The sequence below is a fragment of the Channa argus genome, chromosome 1 (genome assembly GCF_033026475.1).
Source record: "Channa argus isolate prfri chromosome 1, Channa argus male v1.0, whole genome shotgun sequence".
NCBI lineage: Eukaryota > Metazoa > Chordata > Actinopteri > Anabantiformes > Channidae > Channa > Channa argus.
Window position 1 is genome coordinate 8,938,934 of NC_090197.1, and position 13,020 is coordinate 8,951,953.

At 40.7% G+C, this 13,020-nt stretch overlaps 1 protein-coding gene across 1 annotated transcript in view; it reads right to left on the minus strand.

Annotated features, from left to right (window-relative positions):
• The window catches only part of pkhd1l1.1 (PKHD1 like 1, tandem duplicate 1), a 47,424-nt gene that overhangs the window by 19,507 nt on the left and 14,897 nt on the right, over positions 1-13,020 (minus strand). Inside the window, exons 24-47 of the mRNA XM_067482409.1 lie at positions 12,781-12,913; positions 12,406-12,560; positions 11,908-12,030; positions 11,502-11,607; positions 11,101-11,208; positions 10,848-11,012; positions 10,554-10,675; positions 9,196-9,328; positions 8,632-8,824; positions 8,168-8,310; positions 7,857-7,961; positions 7,358-7,543; positions 6,619-6,792; positions 6,329-6,525; positions 5,139-6,111; positions 4,479-4,727; positions 3,632-3,781; positions 2,488-2,662; positions 2,060-2,216; positions 1,788-1,944; positions 1,323-1,532; positions 1,002-1,131; positions 554-795; positions 174-310 (exon numbers count right to left, since the gene is read on the minus strand). Of these exons, the coding sequence (XP_067338510.1) occupies positions 174-310; positions 554-795; positions 1,002-1,131; positions 1,323-1,532; positions 1,788-1,944; positions 2,060-2,216; positions 2,488-2,662; positions 3,632-3,781; positions 4,479-4,727; positions 5,139-6,111; positions 6,329-6,525; positions 6,619-6,792; positions 7,358-7,543; positions 7,857-7,961; positions 8,168-8,310; positions 8,632-8,824; positions 9,196-9,328; positions 10,554-10,675; positions 10,848-11,012; positions 11,101-11,208; positions 11,502-11,607; positions 11,908-12,030; positions 12,406-12,560; positions 12,781-12,913 (4,623 nt within the window). The remainder of the gene's footprint in view (positions 1-173; positions 311-553; positions 796-1,001; positions 1,132-1,322; positions 1,533-1,787; positions 1,945-2,059; positions 2,217-2,487; positions 2,663-3,631; positions 3,782-4,478; positions 4,728-5,138; positions 6,112-6,328; positions 6,526-6,618; positions 6,793-7,357; positions 7,544-7,856; positions 7,962-8,167; positions 8,311-8,631; positions 8,825-9,195; positions 9,329-10,553; positions 10,676-10,847; positions 11,013-11,100; positions 11,209-11,501; positions 11,608-11,907; positions 12,031-12,405; positions 12,561-12,780; positions 12,914-13,020) is intronic.

The window sequence follows — 13,020 nt, forward strand, 5'->3', positions numbered from 1 at the left end:
GTTTTTCTGCCATGACAAAATAAACACCAGAGCAAGGTGATGCTTGATGCTTTCTATACAGTAGTTGTCATTTCATTTTTTTATTGTGTGCACCTGTCAATAAGACTTTATGCAGTGCAAGAACTTTTTTTTTTTCTGTTTTTTTTTTTTTTTAAGAAATCTTAAAATGTAACCTCAACATATTCCAGTCGGCCAACTGCAAGATTCTGATTCTGCACTGGTGCGTGGAACATGATGCAGCCTCCAAACTGATCGCTGCCCACCTCCTCGCCAAACCTTCCTTGGAAACATGTTTGGGTTGCAAATTCACCTGCAGCACCCAGAACATAAAGATTTCTATCGCACATAATGTTGCTATTGTTCTCTCAAAACCAGTACAATAATGTAATGGGAACATTACAGTGTTAACCTAAAGACTCCAGGTTTAGGGAGGAAAGAAAGGCAAGGTTTTATGTTGTATGTTTAACTGATGGCTCTACAAATTGTACTTGATATTTTTATTCATTGAAGAATTTAGTCTAAAATTAATTCAGAAAAACACCCAACACAGTACCTGTGTTAAATCCATCGGGACAGGCTTGGATCTGCTCACTCCACTCTACATTTTCAGAGCCTCGTACCACTATGTTCCTGGTGAGGAGACCCACCTCTGCTCGGCCCTCAAACACTGTACCATCCGGCAGTGTGACGGCCACCCCGAGGTGAGTGTAATTCAGCGGCTGCGTCAGGTTGAGCGTCTTCCCATTATCTGACACACCGGCAATAATCCTCACTTCATTCTCTGCCTGACTGTGCCTGGACAAGCAACAATTGGGATAACCTAATACTGAAGCTCTGAAAATATGTTTTTTTTTACATTAATTATGTAATCATTTATATTTATTGGTGAGTAAATCGACTGCATTGGTATTCTACTATAAAAATGCAAATGGGTGTTCAATCAGTGTTATTTCTTTCCACATTTTCCTTCAGTTATGACTTGCATGAGTTCCAATCTCTACCTGTGGCCAGTGGAGGCGATGACAATCTCGTCTCCAACTTTCCACGTCACAGCCTTCATCAGGGTCAGTGTGATGGAGCCAGATGTCGCTGTCTGGGCCAAGTGGGTCCAGGTGACAGGAACTGGAATACCTGGAGAAGCAAGTTGTGAGTAATGACCTGCATCTCAGTGGTCAGGTGAATAAGAAAGTTTGTGTCAAGGGGAAAAATGTCAATTCAACTCTTCACAGGATGTATGTCAAGTTGGTGTGGCATGATTCAGTTTTACATATGAATCTACCAAATATCTGGTTTGTCTATAACCATAGTTGTGTGTTTCTAACCGTGCAAGTCCAGCACTCCCTCTCTGACAGCCAGCGTCTTGGAACCGTAAATAGGAAGTTCAGGTGAGCGAAGGTGACCGTGAAGTGTGATGATGGCCTTGTGCTGAAATGGTGCCCCCTCCTGGCCAATCTGGAGCCTCCCGCCGTCTGTGATCAGGATGTTTTCCGCCTGCAGCTCAATGTCGGCTTCATCAAACACCAAAGTGCCTCCTGAGCACAAAGAAACACCAGATTAAATTAATACTGTGTTGTTAAGGAGACATGTGCTGTGTGTGAGCTCTTTAGGCTTGAAAAGTTTGAATTTCTTGAATATGATACACTGTTCACACATCATGCTGGAACCAGTTAGTAAATTCTTTTGTCTTCTCTGATGCCCCAACAAACTATGTAATGAAACAAATTTAAAAAAACGTATAGATAAATACAGAAAGATAGTACGTGTAAAAAAAGAAATCATTTTTGTACCTTGAATAAGGAGCATTTTGAGCACAGGGGTGCTTGTGTCCAGCAGGATGCTCTGGCCTTTCGTAATGATGACGAACATTCCTGTCTCAGGCGGAGACAGACCGCCCCATGTGAACCTGGACGACCACACATCAACGTAGAAGAAATCTGCATTGTCCTAAAGAAAGAAACAGATGCCGCATTAAGACAAGCACGGACACAAAACATGTGATATCCACCTGACAGGACATGACCCAGTTATGTCAGTAAGGTCAAAGACCGCTCTCTCTCACCATCTTGGCGATGCCTTGGTTTCCGATGCTGACCATGACTTTGGTTTGCTGAGACTGCTCCTGAGCATTGGTCACACAGATGATTTGAGTGTTGTTGGCCCACTGGACGTCACACACAGACCCTGCGATGGTCACATTGACTTCATTCACATTTGTGCTGAAAGGTAAACGTGATGGGATTAAATAAGGTCCAAGAATTAAAATGAGAATACTGTGAGCGATTTATTAGTTTGTGTGTCAACCCAAAGATAAACAAGATGTATTAAATAAAATGTTATGTTATAGATTGTATTGGGAATTCATACTATCTATGAATATATTATATATTGTACATTTTTATAGTACAAACTATTGTAACATACTATATGTAACAATATACTTGATTACTATAAGGCACCAAAACAAATTTTCCTTTTCCTTTACTGCACCTAAAACCGGAGCCTGTGATCGTGAGCCGGGTGCCTCCAGCTGTGCCTCCTCTTTGTGGAGAGATGTCAGTGATCACTGGAGTCAGCTGAGACTTGTAGGTGAAGCCATTTGATATGTTGACAGCATCCAGCTGGTTAACGACGGCTACCACACAGCTCACCTCTGCCTGAGACCCTGAGAACGGACAGGACACCCGCACGCGACCACACTTAGAATTAACATGCATATACAGAGATAAAACCAAGCTACAGATTTGTCATAACAGGATGTTGACACATGCCTGACATGTTCTGCTAAACCGAAATTATGACAACATTCTTACAACTCTGTCTCAGTTAGAGCAGAACTGAGTTTGTCATAATACAACTAAAATCTCATAAACTATCAGAAATATGCTCTTTCTGAATCAAAGCTTAACACTTAAACAAGTAAAAAAAAAAGTGACGTGCATTACATTTGTTGTGACAAATGAGGAGCACCTTCATTCAGAAACATCAAATCTGTTTTTACTTGTACTGCTGTTTTCTAAAGTAAAAAATAACTTTGAACCTCTGCCTTAAATCATGTTTACTTTCTTTTGTATGGATCTAAGACAGAATGAAGGGTGCAGTACCGAAATGTTACGGCTCATGTTTTTTATCTTGTGTCTTTTTACATAAATGAACAACATAAATTGTATGAAGCCTGAAAGCAAAAAGCACTTTCTGAACCGCTTGCGGTTTATTAATTGCTGTGAACACATGGTTATAGACAACTCTGAACATTTTCATCAATCAAATATTTCCTTCTCTTGATTTTTGCATTAAGACATTAGGGAGATGCTGTTTAGACAGATTTTAATATGTAAACCAACCTGACACTAGAACATAGTAGTTGCAAAGATCTGATAGTGAGGATTTATGTCTCTGTTCATGTCATTCAAATATATGTAAACTAAAAAAAAGAGGTAATGAAACTGAGGGCAATAAAAACTTTCAACCATGAAATGTAAAAACCTATCATTTAAAATTTGTGTGTTTGATCAGCAGAGTCAAATGTTTGATTTGTATTAAGAGTTTTTGAAAAAGTGTATTCAGGACTGTCTGGAAAGCAGCAGTGAAAAGCAGTAGTTCTACTGATTAAACAGAAGTAAATTAAATGTACCATTGTTGAGTGGCGATTTGCAGTACAGAAAGGTCGATGTTGATACGTCTCTGGAAACAACACACTCTTTTCCGCAGATCACCACCGTGGAGTTTTGTGGGTCGAACCCAGAACCCTGCACAGACAGCAGAGCTCCACCACCAAAACTGCCTGAATAACAGATGAGGAAGTACGAACAGATTCAAAATACTAAAAAAAAAAAAGAAACTACAAGCTTTTCGGCTATAATTAAAAATAGAAATTTTACTGGAGAAAACTCCTTGCTTTGGAACAATATGGCACTGTACTTGTTCTATATGGAAATTTGTACAATGTAGGTAAACTGTTGTTTTTTCTTTTTTTATACAATATTAAAAAAAACTTTTTTTCCCCTCTTTCAATTGTTTAACTTTGTATTTATTGTCTTTGCTTGTTGTTTTTAGTGTATGTAACCTGGATGTAGTATTATAAAGATGAGTGATTTATATTGTTTTTATTGTCTTGCATGCTCTAAAATAGTATTTGGGATTAAATACATTACAAAGACAGAACTAAATCAAAAGATAATTTGGACCTTAAAATGTCACATGGATATAAAGAAAAATTCAAAAACTAGTCCCACTAACCAATTTAACATTTACAGAACTGAATGTGAAATACAGCAAACTTTATACAGTTAACTAAGTTTTTGTTATGTTTTTTTATTTCAAAATGTATTTTTTTCATGTAGCTACTGGGGTGAAAATGTAACCTTAATTGCTTCAGCAGTGCCAACATGTTGCCTGTAACATTTAATGTATTTATTTAATGTAACCCTACAAAAAATTATAAATCCAACTAAAGAAATCAACATTAAATTCTGCCTTACCTTCACTGGGCTGCACTCCGCTCAGAGTCAGCTCATATGTGAACATTGCAGATGACTGGGTGTCACCTTTGACATGGTGATGCACCACAACTGGGTAGGCCCCCCCCGGGCTGTCTCCTGCAGTGCACTGAATCTGTGTGTCGGAGACTGTGGACACATTGCACGGGACATCGTTTATAGTGACAGAGACGAACTGGGAGTCGTTGCCAAATCCTGAACCCGTCAGTGTGATGACCGAACCACTCGGCCCTGTGGAAAATAGACAGAAAGGAGAAATGAGAGAAAGCTTACACAGCACTGGGTCATGAGACTAAATTCCAGCCATGCTATACGCTTTTCTCTGCCTGGTCTTTAAACAAATTGGCTTATTTTGACTTCGAAGGAGAGTGATGTGTAACAGCTTTTTTAGCACACTAATGTTTTGTTTTGGATTGAAAATATTATATATTAAGACTGACAGAAAAAAATTGATTAAGTTACTCAAGCTAGTGACTCAATATCAATTCACTCTCTCTGTAATGCTGTTGTTCTATCAGCTATGCTCTGCACAGTTCATCAGGTAATAGTTATTACTAAAAGACAATAAAAAAAATTGCTACAAAATGTAGCATGTTGTCATACATGATAGTATGACAACACGATACTGAGACTCTTAATTACCAGTGGTGGGGCTGATGAAGCTGATGATGGGAGTGTGGACTACAGAGTAAGTGAAGTTGAGAGGAGGATACTGCACAGAGAAAACCTGTATGTTGACAGTCACCAGCCCTTCGCTGTAAGGAGGCGTCAGGCAGCGCAGCAGTCTTGACGTCACGTCCTGAATCTTGCAGAGGTGGCCACCAACCATCACGCTGGTATTCCCTGGAGCGAAGCCGTTTCCTGTGAAAACAAGCAGGGTTCCTCCTGCCAGGCTGCCCACAGTGGGGTTCAGAACAGCTTCAGCCAGGCTGTTCAGGGTGAGTTCACCAGAAGCGCGACCTTTACTCCTAACAATCACTTGGACTCGGTGGTCGCCTGCAGGCAGAGCCCCAACTCTTACAGAAATATTGCCGTCAGTCACAGCAATGACTTCTTGCTCAAAGCTGCTGGAAAAAACTGCCACATCATCCACACGGCTGCCAAACCCTGAGCCAGAGATGGTGACTGTGGTCACATCATTAATGCTGTTGGGGGAAATGCTGGTTACAGTGGGTGTGACAGAGGATGAGTACACAAAGGAGCAGACTGAACTACAAGAGCTTTGGACAGTGCCCCTTTGGAAGACAACATTTCCAATTTGTGGCAAAGAAGGGGAGGTGTCACAGATGATGGTAGTGTAATTGATTGACACGATGGTGCAGGGCGAGCCGCCTACAAACACTTGTCCCTCACAGAAACCAGAGCCCTGAATGACAAGCCTGGTGTAGCCAGTGGGGCTGCCGACGGGAGGGGAGACCGAGTCGACCACAGGCAGAACAACAAAACGCCGGTCGAGCTCCTTTAACACGGCGATGTTGGCGTTGCCCAGGTTGTTGACCCTGACGGCTACAGGGAGAGCGACAGCCATGGAAAGTTGGCTGTTGGGGTTGAGCTGGCAGTAGATCTCAGAGTCAGTGCTATTGATCACCTGACAGGGTTGACCTCCTACTGTCACCTGCAGGACACAGAGGAGAACAGTGTGAGAACAAGCTTTCACTGCTATCACTTTACTTTAACTGAAGACTCTTTATTTTATACAGTATTAAGCCTTTTTAAATGTAAAAAAAAGAAAAACCTGGATAGAAGATAGTGTATAGTTCTCGTTTACCAACCAAACAGAAAATCCACACTTTAATACGTTTTAAAATCTAAATCCATAGGAAACACTTCACTTCATTAGCACAGGTGATGTTGCTGAGTTTTTCGCCCTGGATGAGGATCACTTGGTGGTACGAGCCCTGGTTGGGAGAGACGGAGCTGACTGTAGGTGTAGAGCAAGCTGTGAAGAAAATACTGTCTACAGTCTCAGTGAACTGACACTGTGGAGAAGCAACACACTGAGTGGCAGCTCCGGCAATGTGACGCGAACCTGAAGGGGAGAAGTTTGAGCCATGGATCATTAAGTAGCGTGATGTTATTTTCTATGCACATACATTGAACCTTGTGATGTCTCTACACGTACCTCCTGCCACGTACATGGCCTCCATGCCTCCCACTCTGACGGACACCTTGATGTTCTTGTCCTCCCGAGGCTCGACTTTAACGACTCCTTGCAGCAGCCTGAATTGGGCATCATCTACATAGCCACTGCTGTAGTAATACACACCAGGCACAGTGAAACGGTATCTAAAAAAGCCTGGGGGGGTGGGGTGGAGGGGTTAGAGAGAGGGAGAGTATGTTGTGATGTTGCACATCAGCAGCTGAGGCGTCACATGATGTTTACAACAACTATAAGGAGAAGATCCAACTAGCTTGGTTCTGGGGTTAATAGATGTTTCTTACTCTCATGGTTATTAAGAAAAAAACTACCCAACACACCAACATCAAAGACGAACATAGAGACAAAATCAAGACAACTTGTGCTTCAAATGTAGCTTCACCGTTTATGTTGTGTTCTTAATTCATGCGTAACTAGGAACAGGATTTTCACACATTTGTCATTTTAATGCTGTTTGCATTTGTTTTTATGGGCACTCATTTGAAATGGCCTTCTTTGACTGTAACAGCTTAGAAAAAATATTATCACAATATATTTTCATCTGATCAAATACAGGAAAACTGCCTGGGGCCAAATACCAAAAATCTAAAATTGGTAACAGAGCAGTACAATTGTTTTTTGTTCTTTTAACTTGAGAACAATGGCAGAAAGTATGTTTTGGCACTAAATTCCCTGTGATCTCCCCAGTGACTCGGTATTCTACCTCTGCTTGTCTTGGTCTCTCCGCTGGTGAAAGGTCCCCCTTCATAGGTGGTGCCACTTGGGCTGGAAACACTAAAGACCTTGTATCTGACTCTCTGGTAGGGTGGTGCCTCCCACTGCCACATCACCGTGTCGCCGACAAGCACCGTGAGTGAGGCAGGACTCCACGCATATCCCTCTCCGAAAGCTGGAACACACAGGTGGCCGCAGAAACTTAAGGTTAGACTTAAATGTCTGCAGCAGTTTACACGTTGTACGAGAAGCATTAAGTTAGGTTAGGCAACATGCAATTTAATGAACATTTATTAAAATTAAATTATCTATACTGCTTAATAACAAAACACGACATCAGGTATCAACAGGTTTGTTTTAAGTCTTTCTTTGAAACTTTATGATTTTATCTGCAACATTTCTCTGGAAATTAATCCTTGTTTCTGTTGTAGTTGATTTCAGTCTGATTTAGCGTGACTCCTGAACAATGGACTGAAATGTAAACCTACTGTAGTCAAACCCCTGGTTGGTGACAGTGTAGGTTTTCTCCTCTGAATGCAAAACACACTGCAGTTCGTTTTCTGAGGCAGCTTCCACTTCACAGTCAGCAGATCCTGTCACAACACAAATCCACAGAAAATGTCTCATACGTGAAGACAATGTTAACAGATGATAAATCACTGCTGTATCATATTTGAGTGTAGTTACATCACATCTCAGCCTTAAATTTACATTCAGTTTCCAACACAACATTGATTGTTGGGGTATAAACTTCACAGTGACAAGTCTGTTTTAAATAGCTGAGCATTGGGCTGGTTACCAGCAGAAACTTTGATGTCAGACATGTTGTTGCTGAAACCAAAGCCAGAGACAGTCAGCCTGGTCCCTCCCATTAAAGAGCCAACTTGTGGGGAGATGCTGTAGATTTCCAGGATGTATTGAATGGTGGCATTTACACCGTCGCTATGAAAGAAAAATTAGAAAGAGTCAAATTAGTCCCAGTTTGTTTAGTTTGTGTAATCAGTGGTCACATTTCAAATTTACCAATCATTTAATATGACACACTACTGCACTACAAAACAATATACAATATATTGTTAGAGCATTCAGAATGTGACATTTGCATCAATTTTTTTTTTATGCACCATATTGTGAGGTGTGTGTGTGTGTGTGTGTTTTGGTGTCTACATTTGCTTGAGTGTCATTTTTGAAATGAAAGCAAAACTCAGATTTGGGTCCAAATCTTTAAACGAGGAATTGTCTTTCAACAAACTGTAGCTGTACCTTGTTTGGGGGTAGCCGCTGTTTCCAACTTGTACATTCACGTTGTACAGGCCAGGCGGCAGAACAGGGAGGAGACAGGTGATGTTTGTCTGTGTCCACTGCAGGATGGCACACTCCTCCATGCCAACAAACACAACACTGTCATTGTCATGTCCTCCAAGGTTCAAACCCTGGATTGTGAGAATGTCATGTCCTTGATGTACCAAAAGAAACAAATAAGTTGTTAATGATGAAAGGGGTTTTACAAACTGCTTTAATCTCCATGTACGATGGAGACACACGACAACACAGACATGACTCGAACACAATAGTTTACCTTTTGCCCTTCAGACACATATAATTACACGGTTATATTCCATGTGTCAACATTCAGACAGGCATTTCAGGTGATACATAATCAGATTTCAACACTCCTTTAACTTAAATTACTCAATTAGTTAAAAGTAAAATGAAATGGAATGAAAACAATAAAAAAAAAAAAGGTTTCTGAATTCTTGAATGAAATGCTATTTAGAAGAATTCATTAAATTAGACTACATGAACAAAATAAAAGGCTTAGCTCACCCATCACAGTTGTGGTCTGGGGACTCGTGCTTATAATCTGGGGCGTGAGGTTGTTATCATAGATGAAGGAGCTGTCAGCTGTCTGGTTCATGTTTCCAACTATTACCATGACATTTTGTGGTCCAGAAGTTCCCTGAAATGAATAAAGTGATCAGTTACTAATTCTAAAAAATGCATTAAAGAAGTTAAATTAACTCTGTAAGCAATGGATTATCCAGGCTAAACACGTCCGTGGGCAGGAAAATGTAGAAAAACTAATTAATGTCCCTGCATAGTTTGGTATAACCACTAACATTTTCCTATCATATCTACTTGTGGCCACAAAATTGAAGCTGCTACACAACTAAGAATCACATGCCAAAAGTTTCTTATGAGGAACAGAATTGCAATCGGATCATGTTTTCTGTTAACATAATAAGGACATGGTGAAAGTAAATGGCAAATAGCTAATACGTTGACCCTGAACGCATCTATTACAGGTACCCAGACAATGTATTTTTGTCTGTCAAAAGAAAATAGTTAGTTAGTTTGCACACAGTTAGTTTTGCGTTAAAACTAAATTTAAGATTTTTCCCTACTCTTAACCAAAGGGCTTTGTTGCCTACGCCTAACTACACCTGGGTCCTGAAGTCATGATCTGGACTTCAGTTCCACTTCCTGACCAGGACTTTTATTTTGTAGCCCCATTTACCTGCTTCCTGCCTCATGTTAATTCATCAGCCTGATTGTTTTCACATGTTCCCTGGTTTATTGATACCCGGCTCTTCCCACATTCCCCTGCCAAATCCTCTGTCTTTTTCCCGGACAGTGCACCTTGCTCCTGATTGGAATCCTGTTCCTGATTCTTGTTTTTTTTTTTTTTACTTGGGTTCTCTGTTCCTGGCCTGAGGTTTGGTTTTGTTCTGTTTAGTCACACATCCTAGTGTTCATTTGGGTTTAGTACTCTATGTTTCAGATTCATGTCCCCCTCTCAGGAGCGAGCTTTTGTTGTTGAGTTTTTTGCCCTGTTTTACCAGTTAACCCCCTCTCGCTGTCTCTTCACTTGGGTCCGTCTTTATACAAAATTGTGACATCCTGTTGAACTTAAACTGTAGCATGGCAGTCCTGCATTTTAAACATTTCAACATCAACTTCAGTAAATGTGGTGCTTCATTTATCCTAATGTGTTTGCAGTTTAGTTGTACAGAAATGTAATTTTTAGGAGACATGGTTTGTCCAGCAAACGTTAACAGATGGCTATGCAAAATGCCATATGCACTTTAATTTCAATATCTGAATCGGTTAGATAACTGCATTCTTCTATGCTTAGTCGTATTGGTGTAAACATAACAATGTACAGTAAGTTCTTCGTGACTTACTGCTGGTGTTCTGCATGTCAGCTCAACGACACTTGCATGAACCAGTGCACACTCCTGACTGCCGACAGTAACTATGGTGTTGTGGCTGAAGCCATAGCCCGTCACTGTCAGCAATGTGCCTCCTGTGGGGAAAAAAAAATTGATTACGTTGGCTACAGATACTGTACTGTATGAATGTGAACTACTCAAATGTTGCTTATGGACAAAGTGACACTTGAGCTTCTCATTTTGTGATTCTGTTTTGCTCCATGATTAAGGTTCATTATTGCCGTTCTATAAATGGTAATGACAAACCTGCCACACTTCCAGTCAGAGGGGATAAAGAAGAAACAATGAGCTGGTAGGTGAAAAGAAGGACGCTGCCACTAGCGTAACGGGACTTCCCCACAGAGGGAAAGGTGACTGACACGGGGTAGGTACCAGCACTGGCACTGCCGAGTCTGCACACCTGAGTTGTAGCTGACATATAATTAATAAACCTCTGGTTAAAAACATTGCACTATGAAAACAACAATCTTCAGCAGAATTTTCCTTCAACTCCACTTACCATTGGCATGTTCAACATTACAAGTGGCCCCTCCCACTTTGATGAAGGCATTTTCACTGATAAAGCCAGTCCCAGTAATAGTCAGAAGAGTCCCCAAGCCATCAGAGCCTGAACGAGGTAGGTACAGTATATTTACAACACAATCTCTTTTACATAACATGCACGAGGCCCAAATTATTTCACTTATTCAGTATTCAAAGGTAAAAAAATGCAATGTGTTTGGTACTAAACCCTACATCAATAATTGCTTTGGCTCTTTACATTTTAAATGTTTGTTTAATTTAGAAGAGGGGAAAACTGCCTCTAAATAACCAAGATAAGATAAGGTAAACCTTTATTTGTTCCACAGTTGGGAAAATTCCAATTAATAATCAATAAGTAAACATTTTTTAGAAGGTCACCTTGAGATGGGCTGATTCCAGTCACAAGTGGAGTTTTGTCCTCAGACCATTCGTAGCCACAGTCACCTGAACACTTGGATGGAATACCATTGATGTAAACCTCCACCTGCAAACAGCAAAAGGCGCCTCATCAAAAATAATCGCTGGCATATTTAGTTACTGCTATTACATTCTAACAATAGAATAATAGAAGTCAGTAGCTGACAGCCACTACAATACAAAGTCGTTACTTAGAGGCACTAAATCCTGCCTGGAAGCACAAAATATACAACAGCATACTTGCTCTACAGGAAACAAACTAAAAGGAAATATATATATAAGTGATCAGCAGTGACCAAAGCACATAGGTGAGAGACAAATGCTGAAACTCAAAACCAAATCTGCACAAGGCTTGTCACAATTGTACCTGTGGTTTGGTTTCCCAGACACGGAAGAAATCTCCTGTCAGGCTTCGTATCGACAGACCTCCCTTTTCCACCTCTGTGGCAAAAACAACTGCGTTTGTGCCGATAACTGACGAGTAATTTACCTGGAATGAGATTAAATCACAATCAGGACCCAAGACCTACAGCTCTGGTTTTCCTTATTCCTGTAGGAACTGTAATGATTGGAACAGATACAGCAGTGACTGTGTTATTAGTATTACCAGTAATATTACTGCTGGTTCTGTAGCTGCAGTGCTGAGATGAAACAGGGGTTATTTCTCTTTAAACTTTAAATAATACAATAACACTTTATTGATCCCACTGAGGTCAGTGCATCAATCTTTAGGTGCAAATGTGTGTGAAAATGAGCAGAGATGTTGCTCTCTGTGAATAATAAGTTGAGTTTTTGAAATAAATAGCAAAAAAGAAAAAAAAACTGAAACAATAAAATAATGATGAAATACAAAGTGGAGTCTGACCTGGATCAGAGGCTGGTCTCCAGGATTTGTGAGCCACTCAATCCTCCAAACAGGGCGTCTGCAATTTCTAATGCCTGTAACTTGGACCTGACCCATCCCTGCAATTCCCTCTAGAGCGTACTTCAGGTCCAGTGGACTGATGTTCACAGACAGACCTAGGAACAAGTGCTGGTTGCGTTAGACACTACTACAGTATGGACAGCGAAACTACAGGATGGCAATATGTTTTTGCACCAATATAAAGACAAACTCCTAAACAGTCAGATATTCTTCCATTAGGAGCAGGAGAATTATTTGCTTGTTTACTCATGGGTGGGTAAGACACCCAAGAAGCTCTGGCCTCTGTATTGTAGAATACAGGAAAACCTGAACTACCTTGAGCTTGACCTCCGTAAATCTTCAAGTCAAATGTGCCGTTCAAAGGAGGGGTGACTCTGTGCGGGCGAGTGACGTTGATGGTGGCCGCTCCTTCACTGTACACGGCCATGTCCTCATTCCAGTTGGACATCTTTCCGCGGACAGTGGACAAACAAATTTGTTAGACAGATGCCAGTCTTATTTTCAGATAAACACTAGCTGTACAAAAAGACAGATCCCATCCATGGGTCTTGGATG